The sequence below is a fragment of the Anolis carolinensis genome, chromosome 5, assembly GCF_035594765.1.
Source record: "Anolis carolinensis isolate JA03-04 chromosome 5, rAnoCar3.1.pri, whole genome shotgun sequence".
NCBI classification, from domain to species: domain Eukaryota; kingdom Metazoa; phylum Chordata; class Lepidosauria; order Squamata; family Dactyloidae; genus Anolis; species Anolis carolinensis.
In genome coordinates this window covers 169,995,651-170,012,262 of record NC_085845.1, presented here as the reverse complement: position 1 = coordinate 170,012,262, position 16,612 = coordinate 169,995,651, and the positions used below count along the sequence as shown (strand labels likewise).

Here is a 16,612-nt window from a genome sequence, read left to right as displayed (position 1 = left end):
TTCCTCTTTCCTTCACCACCCAGTGTAAACAGTGGGAGGGAATTAACTGTTCCAGCTCTAGCTCAGTAATCGTTTCATGGAAGTTCAGGATCCTGTGAATTTTAGCAACCCCCACAAATCTCATTGTGTGTAAGTTTATTGTACAACATCTCCCTTGTTGCAATAGATTCTGGAGCACGCCTCTCTGATTGCAACCAATTTCATCAGAGCAAAGAAAAAAGCCAACATTGCCACACCAAACCAACCATCTATTGTTGGAACAAGCTCAGAGTTTCTAAGCAGACAAGAGGAAGCTAAATATGAAATAATTGCAGCATGTAAGGTCAGTTGTTCCAAGAAAGAATTTTATACTTGAAATACAATGCTTAATTAAGTCCCTTCCTGTCTTCAATCTACTTTTTGGTAGATATAGTAAAGAGTTAACCAACTACAGTGCTTATTTACATAAAATGCATCCCTCCTGATTATTATTCATTCCTTGAGTAAAAACAGTTCAGATGTCCTGGAGCCAAATCACAAGCAGATACCAAGGGCCCAGGTGAAGACCAGATTAAGGCTGAACAGATGTTAGCACCACCTATTGACAGGTTCTTGAAGTCAGTTGACCTTCTGCATAGGTGTGACAAAGCAATTTGCTACTTTGGTTATATTCATTTAACTTTACTCATTGACCTGGCATGTGTGCATGGACATGTGGATGCCTTCCAGATGCCTATACATTTGTGGTGATTCCATGAATTTCACAGACTTTGCTTAGGGAAGCCATACTCAAAGGTGGTTTGACTTCAAGTCATTTAAGTTGGAATCAGAAATAAAATATATTTTACTGATTTAGAATCTTTTAATTGTGAACATCTGATCAGTTTTTTGAGTGACAGAATAAAGATGGAGCTTAAGGTTGCCTTCCTCTACTCTCCAGATGTGTCATATTTTCCTGAGCATCGCTTCCTCCAGATCTGTTCCCCAGAACTAAAATCTTTCTTGGCCTCTTGGTTTCTAAAGCTTTATGTGGCCTCAGCTCATCTTCAGCATCACAGGGGCTAGAAATAAACTCTCAACACTAGTGCTGCAGCCCAACTTCTAGCTAGTTATTCAGAGCTCTAGGCTTGTCTAAAGGCTATCGCTGTTGTACATATAAGAAATAGTGCAGGCAGAAACAGAGGTATTTATGAAAATGACATGGCACTAGTGTGAAGATGGACACACATTCCTAATCTAAGGATATAGACTAACACAATCTAACATGGGTTCAAATTACAGGAGGTTCCACCTGAACATTAAGAAGAATTTCCTGACTGTAAGATGTGTTCAGCAGTGGAACTCTCTGCCTCAGTGTGGTGGGAGCTCCTTGCATGGAAGCTTTTAAACAGAGGCTGGATGGCCATCTGCCAGAGGGGGGGGGGGTACTGTGATTATTCTTTTCCTGCATGGCAGAGGGTTTGACTACATTGCCCATGTTGTCTCTTTCAACTCTTATTATTCTATGATTCTACCAATTATGGCTCAAAATAATGTATGGAGTTGTCACTGACTGTCCACATCTTGGGGGGGTGGGGAGGCATATTTTAAATATGTGCTCTTTGCAATGGCCTCAGTGCTGACCACTTCTCTTTTCCTATCCAGCTGCTCAACTCCTTCTCCTCTCTTTTTCTGAACTGGTCACCCCTTGGAACTGGCATGAAACAGAAAACATGGGCAACGTTGTTCAGAATTAAACACTATCTTTACTGCAAATAAATAAATAAATGCGGGAGCAAAATGAACACGTCTTCTTCCTTCAGCTTTCAGCTCGAAGTCTTCCTTCAGCTTTCAGCTCGAAGTCTTCCTTCACAACTACTCTTTTAAAAACCCTATAAAATCTTGTCTAGATTAGGAATGCACTGATTCAAGCAAGCAACCATTATAGTAGCTAATTAAATAATTCACTGCAGGGGGATAGAATTGGGACAACTCCTTTTCAGGGAAGAAAAATGGTTTCAAATCATTAAAGCATTATGGAGAGCTCCTGCAGGGTATTTGAAGCTGTGTTCAGTGATACGCCTTTTCATTTATATTTGTTATTTACATCTGTAAAATAATTAACACAGAACTTCCCCACAAAATCAAAAAGAGAAAAAGTATAGGAAAAAAGGTAAAAGCTTTTTTAGAATTGTTGCTGTGCAAGATGCAGAACAGCCTCCTGACTAGAAGTTCAAGGCAACTGGTTGAGCAAGGACAGACATCCTCAGACCTGTCACCTACAGTAGAGTCTCACTTATCCAAGCTAAACGGGCCGGCAGAAGTTTGGATAAGCGAATATCTTGGATAATAAGGAGGGATTAAGGAAAAGTCTATTAAACATCAAATTAGGTTATGATTTTATAAATTAAGCACCAAAACTTCATGTTATACAACAAATTTGATAGAAAAAGTAGTTCAATATGCAGTAATGTTATATTGTAATTACTGTATTTACGAATTAAGCGCCAAAATATCACGATATATTGAAAACATTCAAGGCAAAAATAGCTTGGATTATCCAGAGGCTTGGATAAGCGAGGCTTGGATAAGCGAGACTCTACTGTACTTTCTCTGGGACAACTCCATCCATTGTATCCAAGTGTGTATTTTCTTACCCAACTCTACCAAAGAAATTACTAAATTTTCCTCTCCTGAAGGAATTTTTGTAGCAAAAAAGCAGTAAAAAAACTATGGGAATTTAAGTTCGGTGATTATCTTATTTCTGTGCAATATTCCTTGAAGTCACCTTTCAACTTACTTAACGTGAGTTTTCTTAGACAAGGACATTTTATTCAATTCTGTCCTCTGAAATACAACCTACAGCACAGAATTCATTGGAAGTTTCCCATCCAAGTACTAACCAAGGTTAACTCTGCTTAGCTTCCAAGATCAGACAGGAAGTCGTCCTTTATTTAGGTGATTATCATCTAGATCTTCTAAATGCCTTCAGGAAACATGGTAACTTCAGATAAAATCCTTCTCCCAGTTACAGAGTTGGAAAAACGGAACAGGCAGAAATTTTAGATTAATCCCATTTTTTCTATTATGGTTCATACTCTAATGACAGGAAAATTTCGCTCTTGTTGAGCAGTTCTGTGAAAGGCCACAGCTCTACTTCCTATACCAAGTAAGAGCCACTTACATGACTAAATTGCCATCTATTTGTGTTACTAGCATTATCACAAAACCAGTGCAGATTATATTGCATCAAGATAAACAGATGCCAATAGTGAAACACAACCAAAAAACAAACCAAATAAATCAGGTTTTGGTAAAGATTTTATTTTAATTATAAAACAGGGAAAAGGGAATCCCCCAGAAGTGACAGACTTACCATTTGGGCTAAGCCTCTGCTCTCACAAAAGGGCTTTCAAGTTCCCCTGCCTATTGTCAGCCACTTTAGGTTGGAAATGCATCAATTTACATACATATACATGTCTTATACTTGTACATACTTATAAATACATGGGACTGAGTGTAGTGCTGGATGTATAGATGAACATCCTTTCCAATCTCTTCAAAACAGGACTCTTTACTATCATAAGTTAAAAGGTAAGGGATGTAATCATTAGGTAATTTGTGCCCTTGAACAGAGAGCCAGTCTAGAAATGCCACTTCTTCTAAGATGCCCCATAATACATGGGCTCTAATTGTTATTGCACATAATGAATACAGAGCTCTTTCCTATCATAGGAATAGTAAACGACTCATTAATAGTAGGAGGACAGATCAAATTGCCCAATGCAAGAGGCAAATTCTCCCTTCAGTGAAAATGAAAATGCTGTGACTGCAATCCTGTGTACACTTCCTTGGAAGTAAGGCCCACTGAAATCAGCAAGACTCACTTCTGTATAAACATGGATAGGATCATATTGCACTTTCTAAAAATTGTGAAAAGGAAAGTGCTAAGAAACATGGTCAAGTAAGTTCCAGGGCTTTTTCCATTCCTCCAGCTGAGCAGATGTATTAATCGGCTGAAGAAAGTTTGCACACAGAAAAACAGACAGAAGGAATGTTTCAGATGGTATATGTAAGTAAAAATCAACCAACTGGCATTTCTATAGCTGCAATCCTAAATGTTTACTAGAAAGTAGATCCTTTTAAGTTCAGCAGATCTGAAAAAAGTAAATATATAAAATGTTGACGTGGCTGTAAGAAATAGAAGGAAATAATTATTAAGCCAGTCATTCAGTGCTTTTACAAACTTCAGCAGGATAATTATATAAAGATATTACATTACTTTGTACCTGCTGATCTCTTCCCCACCATAAAAATCCACATGAAATCTAGTTAAGGGGAAAAGAGGAGGCAGGGGTGTTTCTACAAGCAGAAGATGTCATCGTGAAAAACACATTCAAAACCAGATTCACTTCAATCTTTATCCATATTCCTTTTTTGCTGGCTATCAGAAAGGAATAATATCCAGCTGCCAAATTCTCAACTACAGATTCTGTCCACAGGTTTTGATGGTAGGAAGAGAGGATGAGGTAGCAGCACTACCTCCTATTATATTCCTTTGCCCTTATATCATTTCTTCCTCTTTGCTATAGCAAGGAATATTCTAGGTTTATTTCATAAGGGGAAAGGAAGGGCAGGCTAAGGGGCAGGAGGTACAGTATCCACATCCATGATTAGTGCTTCAACCTAAAAGAACGGCGGACTTCCAGATTGTAAACTGCTTACATAATGAGTATGAAATTTTATATTTGAAAATTTCAGTATTTAAAACTAGTATGTATAAGTTAAGTATTAATATTATATCTGAACATGAAGTGATTTTCTTGCCTTCTGTCCAGGCATGAGCAAGAAATTGACATTTTTACTTTGTACTTTTAAAAACGGGCAAGAATCATGCAGCTCTCTAGAATACAATTCCCAGCATTTCACTGGCAGTGCTGGCTAGAGCTACTGGTATTTTCTATCCAAAACATTTGGAAGGCTGCACAATTTCCAGTCTCTTTCAGAAGCACTGGAGATCAGCTGGTTGTAAAAGAAAAGGGATCAAGACATCTAAGCTAATTGAATTAACATATGCAAAAAAATGAATTAGGCTGCAGTTGTGGCAAGGTCTGTCTTAAGGTGTCTTCTTCCACAAACTAGTATCAAAGGGGGCACCAACCAATGCTCTGCAGTGCTTCTCTGGACATGCTCACTAAAAAGAAGGGTAAACAAGAATCAGTAATATTATTATTTTGTTTCTGTCCTTGAATAACTCCTCCAATATTTTGGTAAAGATATTTGAAGGAAGACACTACTTTTTGAAATAGACAAGATTCAAAACTGAACCTGGACTGGCAATCTCTTTTTTTGTTTACAAAAGTAAGTGTCTGATCTGAACTATTTGGGTAAGAATGGATCCAAGCACCACACAGATTTTTTTGAACAGACCTGCTCAGTCTTCATTTTTGAATCACTTGCTTAAACTAATTTCACTTCCGATGGTGGATATTCATTTTGATTTTGGATTCATTTCCAGAGTTGTAATTCTCATTCTATCAGCAGCCTATTCTCTACCTCAAATTTAAACTGCCCATTATATCAGTTTTGTCCTCTTGAGGAAATAACTACGATAGAAGGTATGTGACATATTAGACCCATATACACAGTTGCCTTCTTTATAACACAGAGACCCTGCTCAGAGTGAGATGTCCAGTCTAACTGATTTGTAAAGGTATCTTCATTCATGTCTACAAATGAATAGCAGGATTTATTGCACATGGCCTTGAAGAGTCCAAAGACTCCCTCTGGTTCAGTTTAGATACTGAAAGACAGATGGTGGTCTTTTTGTTTTTTGTGGTCACTAATCTAGAGTTAGAAATACATCCTATGTTTACCATAGAGCTTACTCCCATTGACAAACTAAACTACGTTGCAAATTTCAGAAGCATTACTTAAAATTATTTCACAGTGAATATTTTTAGCTTTTTTCTTCCTATAAAATAATATTCAAGTTTAATATTGGCTTGGTATTCAGAACTTTAGTGTTGTAAAACTCACAACTTTGGGGATACATCTGCTAGAAATACATTGGGGAAAAGGGTAATGGAAAGAAGCCAGTACGGCAAAGGGATGTCTAAACCTAGTATACATTGTGCCATCCATGTTGCTCTTAGTCATGCTATGAGCTTTCTAATCCCAGTTTCTCAGCAGTGAAAATTTCAAAAGCATCTGAAGGGAACCAAGACAAAAACAACTTTAGTAAGTAAATATGCTACTTGACTTTATCATCATTTTTTCTGGCAGGATCATGTCACATGCAGTCCCATAAATACTCTTTCTAGAAAGTCTTAAATGCCACCTTGCTGTGAACTCTGGCATGAAATTAAAAGACAGGAATCTGGTATACCGGAGTTTTAAAAAGAAATGCCGTGGTGAATCAAGGCACTTCCCAATATGCCCGCTAGCTTTGTCCATTGTGTCTGCTGAAAGAATTTCCTCCAGGTGGCTGGATCTGGATGGAATCAAGGAGAGGCCGCAAAGCTTGTCCAAAGGGCCTAAAGTAGCAATAAAATGAAAGGAAGGGGAAGAAGATGTTTATGGGTTCAAACTGCTCTACACACAAATAATTTATCAATAAAAATTCAAAGGAAGGCTGATCTAGTGAAGAACGAAGCACAAGTACCAAGGTTACATCCACAAAGACATAGGATGTGCTTATTTAAGAGGAACAGTCCTAGTCCTCTTCTACGCTGCCATATAATCCATATTATCAAAGCAGATAATCCACATTATCTGCTTTGAACTGGATTATATTAGTATACTCTGCCATATAATCCAGTTCAAAGCAGATAATCTGAATTTTATATGGCAGTGTAGAAGGGGGCTGTGTAAACAAGATACATGAGGAACTGAGGCAGGACAGCATCTCATCCACTTGCAAACAGAGAGCAAAGGAGGCCAACACAAGCATATCCCTCACTCTCACTAAATGGGTACCATATTTCATTACATAATACATGCACCCCCCCCCCTTTTTGGGGAAGGCAAAAATGGGGTTTTGCAATTCCCCACTTAATAGCTGCACCTTTAGTTCACTAAGGATGTACTGCTGTTTTGGCACTGTGGGGCTTGACTCAGTTCCCAGCCAAGTCAAGCCCCACAGCACCAAAAGGGAAAGGTTTATCCCCCATAGGGCATGCAAGTGCTTCTTATTACAAGGGATTTCCTCTATTTGAGGGATGGAAAGTCTTTCTTCTTATATAGACTGAATGAAATGCATTTTTTTTCTTTTTTTAGGATATGACCCCTTCATAAAGACAGAAATACATGCATCCATGTAATGTATGAATGTGAACAATATGTCAATATTACAGTGAAGATTAATTAATTCAATTGTGGTGGATTTTCTAATGGTCAGACCTCCATGTCAAAAGTATCAACTGATTTTTCCTCAGGCTAATCTGGAAGATGTACAGTATCAGCTTTTCAAATGACCCAAATCAGTGCCATGCATTCAGACTTTCTGAAGAGCCAAAGTTGGTAAACTTGACATGCATAATATTAGTGTACCCATGTGTGATGTTTCCTGAGCATATAAATAGGAGACCCTACTTACGTTGCAAGGACTTCAGATGGAAGGTCAGTAATGTGGGAAGGAATCTTTCTTCCTGTTAAGAATTGTGCCACTTCATTGCTGAATGTATTGCAGTTATGGTCAAAGAGATTATAAGACTCTCCACTGTGATCCAAAAGAAGTTCAAACAGAAGAATGTATGAACAAATGAATGAGCAAACAAGCAGAAACAAACCACATGCAGCAAAAAGGATCATAGATTTTAACAAGGAATTGCTTTCCATTGTGGTGGATTTCAGAACAAATTATACATTGGAGATATATATATACCCCCCACATACAAGTTTTTGGACAAGTTTGGACCCTTTGGACAAGTTTTGCAGCCTCTCCTTGAGTTCATCCAGAATGTTCCACTATGCCTTCGATTAGACAATCCCCTAGATCACTTGACTCCCACTAGCACATAAAATCTTATTTTTGCACTTTACTATTGTTCTCTATCCAAGACATCATGCTCCACGTTACATTGTTCTCCACCCAAATCCCTGATGTCTGATTATGCACTTTACCTGTTAGCTCTACCTTCAAAAATGACTTCCTCTAGCTTGTGCACCAATACCTAGGAATTGACCGTTTCTACCTCATGGGTTGGTTTGATGATTTATTTATTTTGTTATGTTTTATTTCTCTGTGTTTATTTTACTGTTTATGCACTTCTATGTACAATGTGTGTACTTAGTATGTTCATATTTTATATTTTAACTATGTTGACTAGGCTCATCCCCATGTAAGCCGCACTGAGTCCCTTCAGGGAGATGGAGGCGGGGTACAAAAATAATGTTATTATTGTTGTTGTTGTTGTTGTTATTATTGATCCAGCCAACTGGAGGAAATTCTTTCAGCAAACACAAAGGACAGAGCTAGCAGATATATTGGGGAGAGACTCGAGATATATATACATATACATATCTATATCTATCTATATCTATCTATCTGTCTATCTATATATGATAAATTACACTGTAATGGTTGACTATTCAAGTGTTCACTCTGATACATGAGGGGTTCAAGGGTATAGCAGGATCAGGTTTGCTTGTTAAAAGACCTGGAAGGCCTCTGCTTTTGCACTAGTGTGCTGTCATTAAGCAATTAATGGTATGAGTACCCACTAAGCAAGTTTAGATTCATTGTTACTCTTTTATGTATAAGAAGAATATGGGTTACATTTAAACATCTTAATGGATTGAAACAATAAATCAGTACATACTTCATATTAAGCAATCTTTAGCTTATATCTGAAATGAAACGATCCATGACTTCACAACATTTGAGATAAAGAAAAGTAAGGGATACAGGTCACCTACATAAGGAACCTATCTATATTGTCACAATCTTTTTAATAAAGAGATTCCATAGAAGATGATGAAGTAAGACTTATGCAAAATGACTCCATGATCAATCCTGCAGTGCAATCTCTGTAACTCCAGCTCAATTAAAATAATTTTTCTTTCCTTTTAAAAGGAGCATGCTTGTGGGATCTGTACCAAGCAGCTTCCATGCTACTGCATCTTTCACAGAATATTAGAATACAAACTAAGCAGCATTCTCACCGGAATATAGATTCCCCCAATGAGGACAGGTATTCCAGGAAAAGGTCTTCTGAAACTTCAGTGCACCCCAAGTCTACAATGGTGTCCGGAGGTCCAAGCAACGTCCCACCCTGTAAAGTGTATATTCATAAGACACCAAGAACAGTTTCTCATTATTGTACGGGAAATACATCATGGTGTCAGATTGATCATCCTCCTCCTACAACTTGTGCATAGTTTATAACAGGGGTTCTCAAGCTTTTTCAGTAGCTGGGCCCTTTTTAAAGCATAAGTTTCTTGTGGAGCCCCAGTAAATGTTTATATATTATATGTAATGTATATATCAGGCATGGGCAAACTTTTTGACCAACATAAACTCAACAGTGTTTCAGCGGAGGACTCCAGGGGCCATCCACTCCAACCCCCTTCTGCCATGCAGGGAAAGCACATCCCGAGAGATGGAAGGGAAATAGAGTTTTGGAGGCAAGGAAGGAAAGGGAGAAAGGATCTGGGTGGTGAGGAAAATGTCTTTTGGGGGAAAGAAGGCAGGGGAACAGATTTTTGGGGTTGAGGGAGGCGAGGAAAAAAGGCTTTTGGCGGCAAGGGAGGTGGGAGGAGGGGGAGAAGCAGGAAAGTGGAGAGAAAGCTTGAAGGGGAAGGAGGAGGAGAGGGGAGGAGGAGGAAAGCACGGAGCCCCTAAGTATGCTTTGCAGAGCCCTAAGGGCTCTGTGGAGCACACTTTGAGAACTGCTGGTTTATAGTAACCAAATCCTGGAAGGTGTCTGAAACCTTGCAGCCTGAGGGTGGGGAAGAGAAGGAAAGAGGAAAAATAACCTAGATTTTAGCTTATAGAGAAGAAAAATATTGTAAGTTTAAGGATAAACTTAGTTTGGCCAGCTAAGATAAGCAATTTAAAACCTCAAATGTTAATGTTCACCCACTATACAAGTAAAGCTATATCTGCAGAATGATGATATAGAGGAAAGAAAAGGAAGCATATAGGAAGCTTTATTTGATCCTCAAAGTTTTGGATCATGAAGTTGATAATGTTCTAGCAGTAATATACTTTTTCTATATAGGGGACAAAATGGAAATCTATAGTGATGCAGAGGAAGGGATAGAAAATATGTTCTGAGATTGCTATACTTACAGGAAGACAGCTGGAGATCCCACCGCTACCATAGAAGAACTCATCTCTGTGGACAACTATGGAGGTGTGCCTAAGAGGAGTGGGGAGAAGACCAGAAAGAAACAAGTTACAACTGGGACTAGACAGATAAGAAAAGAAATAAAAAAAAATAACTCCTAACTCTCAGATTCTATGATTCTACCATTCTACAAAGCCTTTCGTCCAACATATTATTAAAGAACTAGATTTTAAAAAAACATTGTTGGCTTCATCTTATTTTAGCCACAGTATTTTCTGTTCTATGTATTAATAGTTACAAGTAAGGTGCAAAATGTTGCAGTGGTTCCAGTACTATAATTCTATTTTTCTACCCTGGGTTCCCCCTGCCCCCATCCCTCTGTCAACAATCATTGGTTTTTCATAATCTCTCAGGCATGCTCTTAATCACTAGGCATGCTCTTAATCTTAATCATTTTGTGTCTTCTGTCCTCGATTTCTGACTTCAAATTGTTATGCGCATTCACAAACATGTACACAATGGTGCTCACTGCTAGCTAGCTACAATAAAAGAATGTGATTCTCCTATTCATTTCAATAGACAATTTTCACTCAGTCTTTAAGGACATTTTAAAATTTTCTCTATATAAACCAAGAAAGAAACTACGGTATATGGAAAATAAAATGGATCATTCCTCCCATTGTTTCCTCCTCTTGTTTCATTCCTCCTCTTGTTTTTCCTTTCCTATTCACTCCAATCTATTCTTTTCCCCACTCAGTTGTCAGTTTGCCTCTTCTCAGATGGTTCCTGCCACATGCAATGTTAAGCACTTTTATTTTTAACCCGAACAATTAAAATGCAGCTTAATTAGTAAGTACATCACTGAAAAAGCCAAAAGCCTGCTCCATTACTAAGCAAATAATTTTAAAAGCCAAAAAGCCATTTAATTAAGCAATTAAATGCCGCCACCCTACATCTATGTAATGAATAAGACATCCTAAGCTAGTTCACTTACTATTGTAGAGTGAGAGTCCTACTGTAAAAAACAAAGTTTCCTTGCATATATCAAATGCTTAGAACAATGAAGATGCTACTGTCATTAACCTCCAAAACCCAGGCATTGTATTAGAAGTATTAAACACCAAATAATTTGAAATATGTTTACTCACCAGATGCCATCCAGCTGTTTACCTATGTAAAGAAAGAAGAAAAATCATCATCAGCAGCTATACATAGAGAAGTTAACTAGTTCCTTTCCTAAACAATAAGAAAGGCAATATAATCTCTCCCAATCGGAAATGTTAGAGTTGGCATCTGACAAAACAGGGAATGATTCATACCCAGAATTTGGAGATGTATCTTAACTGATACCGAACAGTGTCAGGTTTCCTAGAGGCACCATCATATTTGTTTCTAGTATCAACATGCAACCTCTATTGGTGTGTTTGACTGGAGAAATAGCTAGGTTATGTGCTGAGTTATTTCCAAACATACTCTATTAACCATATATGTATTCTAACCTTAAAGACACTTACTAGCTTGTGAACCACCTACAGTAGATGATCAAGCAGAGCAACATTTTCTAATATCATGAGAAAGTTGTTCCTCCTACCCCACCTTTCAGAATGGCAGTAACTATTGAAGTTACAAGCTGGTAAACTTTTTGTGAGTTGATATATAGAGCTATATTATGATGATTCATGGTAAAGTGTAATCTGTAAGGCCAGATCACAGAATCTTAGTCAGTAAAACTACTTCTTATTTACTTTTGACTAACCATATTTTTCTAATAAATGTGTCACATTGGATGAGGTTAGGCTTGCCAAAGAGAATGAAAGTGATTTTTTTTTTAAAATGCTACTACTGTAAATAAGTAATGAAAATAAGACAGTGTCTTATATTAATTTTTGCTCCCAAAGATGCGCTAGGTCTTATTTTCAGGAGATGTCTTATTTTTCCATGAAGAAGAATTCATATTTATTATTGAACAAAAAAAGAACATTCATTATATACTGTACAGTAGTTGTCATCACAAACCAGCATAACCAGACAAACTGTGAATCCTATCAAGAATTTCTTGTTACTACCATTACTTCCATGTACAACAATATATGGTACAGTACATACATTTACCAATCCTGCATGCTCTGGTGTTCTGTTTGGCGGGCATGCTTCCAAACAAAAACTTTGCTAGGTTTTACTTTTGGGGGAGGCCTTATATTTAGCAATTCAGCAAAATCTCTACTAGGTCTTATTTTCAGGGGATGTCTTATTTTCGGGGAAACAGGGTATAGGAAAATGCTAAGAATATTTCCCCTGCCCAGTTCCCAACATGTGTTCAGGCTTCATTTCTGTACCTGTGACATTGGTAACAGGTTCCACTAAAAACAACTGGGATATACTCTTACACATAGGAGCAAAGTGTAAAGATTCTTTGACTAATTTAAAAAGAAAAATTACTGTCATTCACTCATATTATAAACAACAACAATAATAGCAGCAAATATTCTGTCTGAAGAAGAAGAATCGTATCTTGCCATTAGGGAAAATACTGAGAAGTGTTCTTTCGAGAGATTGTATAGTCTGTGTAAAGGAAACAGGTGTATTTTACACAAGATGTTTTCTTCAAGCTGTTTGGGAGTCCTGTAAAATAATTTTAGTGGAAAGGGAAACTTTTGAATTCATTATCCTTTGTTGGGAAAGTAAAAAACAATAAGGATAAAGTTGCATATGTATGCAATACTAGGCCTAGGCTTTATTGGAACAGAGTTCAGTGTGGGAGGTTCTAAATGAGTTGCTTGTTGTGGGACACTTCTTGGTCATGGTGACAGTGCAAACTCAGCATTGTAGACACAGAACCAGGAAGAAAGCAGAAACAGAGCAATGGTTTTCATGGGAAAGTTTAATGACGATTAATCATATCTCATCCTCCCACTGAAAGTTCCCAGAAATTCTACTTGCCTGCCCAAATTAGAGTCAGAACCTTAAAAATTAGCAATAAAGAATTGGCTTTCAATATATAGCAAGCTAAACCATAGTTAACATAATCATTTCTATAGGATGTATATTGAATCATCTTATTCAAGATCAAAGTTAAACAAACCAGAAACTCCTTATGTAAGACAACGGCATGGTTTTATTTAGCATATGCAACAAAATTAATGTTGCCATATAATTTAATTAGTGTATTACTTCATGTAATCAGCAGACTATTCCTATTTAGGGTTAGAAATAAGAGTTCTACAAACCTGCCATTTTCCATCAGCCAGGACTATGTGTGAATGTGTACTTTTTTCATCCTGATCTTTTAAAACCTCTTTTAAAGGCAATGAGACAATGAGTAAGGAGATCACTTTGGAGTTAGGCAATTAGATTCAGCACTGCTCCAAGCATGTCCCATTGTTGGGCTTCCAAAGTGTATGCAGAGATGGACCCTTTTGAAGGGGCAAATGGAGCAACAGGGACTTGAGGGCAAATATAATGAGCAACGCGCTGCTGGCAGAATGGGATCCTTACCATAGGCTGCCATTTGTGAAGATTTAAGACTACTTTATAGTCATGTCATTCCAAAAGAAACCACAAGTTCCTAAATAAACCCCAGTTAAATCAAAGGAACTTCCTTCCAAGTAATAATACATAGCACTACACTGTCAAAAACATATTTTAAACTTCTTCTATTTGCAAAGTGCCTGTATCCCTCAAATTCCTTTAATTAACCAAATAAATCTCTTGCCTCTCTAACACTATGTATATTCTTTTTGAAAACATCACCAACATTGAAACCTTTACTATTTTAATGGTTTATGAATGAACCACACTTTTGACTAGCAGTGGAATTGGTTTTGTCTGTATGCCTCACATACATAAATGGAGGAAAGTGCTTTAATGTCACAGAAAGCAGATTCGTGCTTTTCTTGTTGCCATTATATTTACACTAACTATTCCTTTGAAAATATATGATCAGCATTTATAATATAATTGTCCTCCTTTTGCATACCATATCACTGTATACAGCTCTGTGCATGTGCACCTTCAAGTTGCCTGCCGGCTTATGTGACCCTTTAAACTTCAGAAAGCGTTCTTAAGCAAGGAACACTCAGAGGTGTTTTTGTCAGTTCCTTCCTCTGAAATACTGCTTGAGAATCCCTCATCCAGAACTGCAAAATGCTCCACATTTGTCCACATGGGTTTCTGAGACTCATGACACATTTGCTTTCTGATGGTTCAAGCTATACCAATGCACAAACACATTACTAATATTGTATAAAATTATCTTCAGGCTATGCACATATGGTGTATATGAAACATAAATCAATTTTGTGTTTAGGCTTGGACCCCAACTCCAATATAATCTCATTATGTACATATATACAAATACAGGAATTCCAAAATCCAATAGAAAAAACACTTTTAGTTCCAAGCATTTTGAATAAGGAATACTCAATCAGAAAGCCTACAACACCTCTCATCCTAGACCTAACCAGGGTTGACAATGGTTAGCTTCAAAGATCAAGTGGGATCTGGTGCCTGTACACCTTACTTAAAACTTAGTCTCAAAAGTCCCCCAACACCTATTCTTTGCCATGCAGGAAAGGGGCTACCTCCTATAAAACTGCTATCCGATAGGGGTTTTATTGGTTTTAGAGTGTTGATATAAGATAAGATTAAGCAAGTCCTAACATTCTCTGTCTGGAAGAGAGTCACCTTGGCAGTGGGTTTGAGAAAATTATACTTAAAGCCAATGCCTGCTGTGGACACTGTGCCCACAATCAACCTTTTTAACCAACTCAAAGTGAGAGTCATGGTCCTGCCTCTATCCCAGTGGTTCCCAACCTGTGGTCCGTAAGAACTAAAATATGGTCTGCAGCCTCACCGTTACTACTACGGATAATAACACAGGCCAACAAAAACAAAAACAATTTTTATTGGTGACATTTTAGGCCCATTCCTGGGATTACTGGGGTGCTGACTCAGAACACTGCATTGGATAGACCACATCAGCTCTAAATTATTAAATATGGTTTTCTGTGGGCGAGCAGATGGCGACTACTGGATTGCATATGTTCTGTATCAGAAACTAGAGCTGATGTACCTTACAAATGTACAGCTTCTCCAGTTCCTTTGAGTTGAATCAGGATGTGGTCTATCCAATGCAATTTTCTGAATCAGTGCCCCAAATAACCAAACCAAATCTGAAGTTGACCAAAGACTGATTCATAACCCTTTTGGTACTAATGTTGGAGAGTGGTTCCTGATCGGTCAAGTGGTCCCTGGTCAAGTGATCCCTGGTTTAAAAAAGTGTAGGAACCATTCCTCTATCCTATATAGTTTTGTTCTACTTGCAAAGAGGGATAGGAAGAAAAGTAAGCAGTTATGAGGCAAAAGAGTTTGTTTTGAGTCTGAAGGGCTACAGCTACATTGTAGAATTCATGCTTTTTGACAGCCCTTTAACTGCCATGGCTCAACTCAAAGGATTGGAGAAGCTGTTCAGTTTGTGAGGTCCTTAAAGGAATTGGAGAAGCTGTTCAGTTTGTGAGGTCCTTAGCCTTCTCTGCCCAAGAGTGCTGAGGTCACCCCAAATATCAAATTCCAGGATTCCATAGCATGGAGCCACCGCAGTTAAAAGGGTGCCAAACTGCATTGGGCCCTTCAGGTGTTTTGGACTTCAACTCCCACCATTCCTAATAGCCTCAGGCCCTTTCCTTTGCCCCCTCAGCCGCTTAAGGATGGGGGCTGAGGCTGCTACGAATGGTGGGAGTTGAAGTTCAAAATACCTGGAAGACCCAACTTTGTCCATGCCTAATCTACATTGTATAATTAACACAGTTTGACACCCTTTTAATGCTATGGAAACCTGGAACCTTGCATTTTGGTGAGGCACAGCACTGTTGGGCAGACCTTGTAGAACTACAGCTCCTATGATCCCATAAGCATTAAGCCATGGCAGTTAAAGCGATGTCGAACTGCGTTAATTCCACAGTGTAGATACTCCGAAGGCCTTCTGCGCATCTTACCAAGCATGATGGGGCTGAGGCGCCGAGCCATGCCCTTGGACAGGTCGTAAACGTAGAGCTTCACTGGGTGCAGCATCGGAGGCGAGTCCATGGCATTGGCCGGCTGACAATGGAAGGCGCCGCCGACAGAAAGGCCCTGAGAGCCAAGCAGCGGGCGGTTGGGAAGGAGAGGTACGGAAGCCCAACTGGGCCCCAAAGCTTTTGGCGGCTCGGACGGTGCCCACCGACTGACAGGAGGGGGAGGAGGGCAGCGCAGAAAAGGGAGCGCGCCTTTCACGCATGCGCCGCCCCCACACAGAGAACCCGCCTGCCTGTCACCGCGCCCTCTGTGAGGGAACGCAGCGAAGGAGCCGGGAGGCGGGGCGAGGA

General features: G+C 38.7%; 1 protein-coding gene across 1 annotated transcript; it reads right to left on the bottom strand.

Moving 5' to 3' along the window:
• Positions 1-3,261: 3,261 nt before the first annotated feature.
• On the bottom strand, positions 3,262-16,588 carry desi1 (desumoylating isopeptidase 1). Its single transcript, XM_003220998.4, has 6 exons — positions 16,244-16,588; positions 11,399-11,420; positions 10,253-10,322; positions 9,124-9,233; positions 7,556-7,678; positions 3,262-6,494 (listed from the first exon to the last, which is right to left on the bottom strand). Exons 1-6 carry the CDS (start codon positions 16,332-16,334, stop codon positions 6,401-6,403), a joined length of 510 nt encoding a protein of 169 aa, XP_003221046.1. The 5' UTR covers positions 16,335-16,588; the 3' UTR covers positions 3,262-6,400.
• Positions 16,589-16,612: the final 24 nt, after the last annotated feature.

Coding starts and splice junctions, on each gene's coding strand:
- desi1 (XM_003220998.4), bottom strand. CDS start 16,334: ATGGACTCGCCTCCGATGCTGCACCCAGTGAAGCTCTACGTTTACGAC. Junction 10,323..11,398: donor AAACAGCTGGATGGCATCTG/GTGAGTAAACAT, acceptor CACTCCTCTTAG/GCACACCTCCATAGTTGTCC. Junction 7,679..9,123: donor TTGGGGGAATCTATATTCCG/GTGAGAATGCTG, acceptor TTTGGATCACAG/TGGAGAGTCTTATAATCTCT.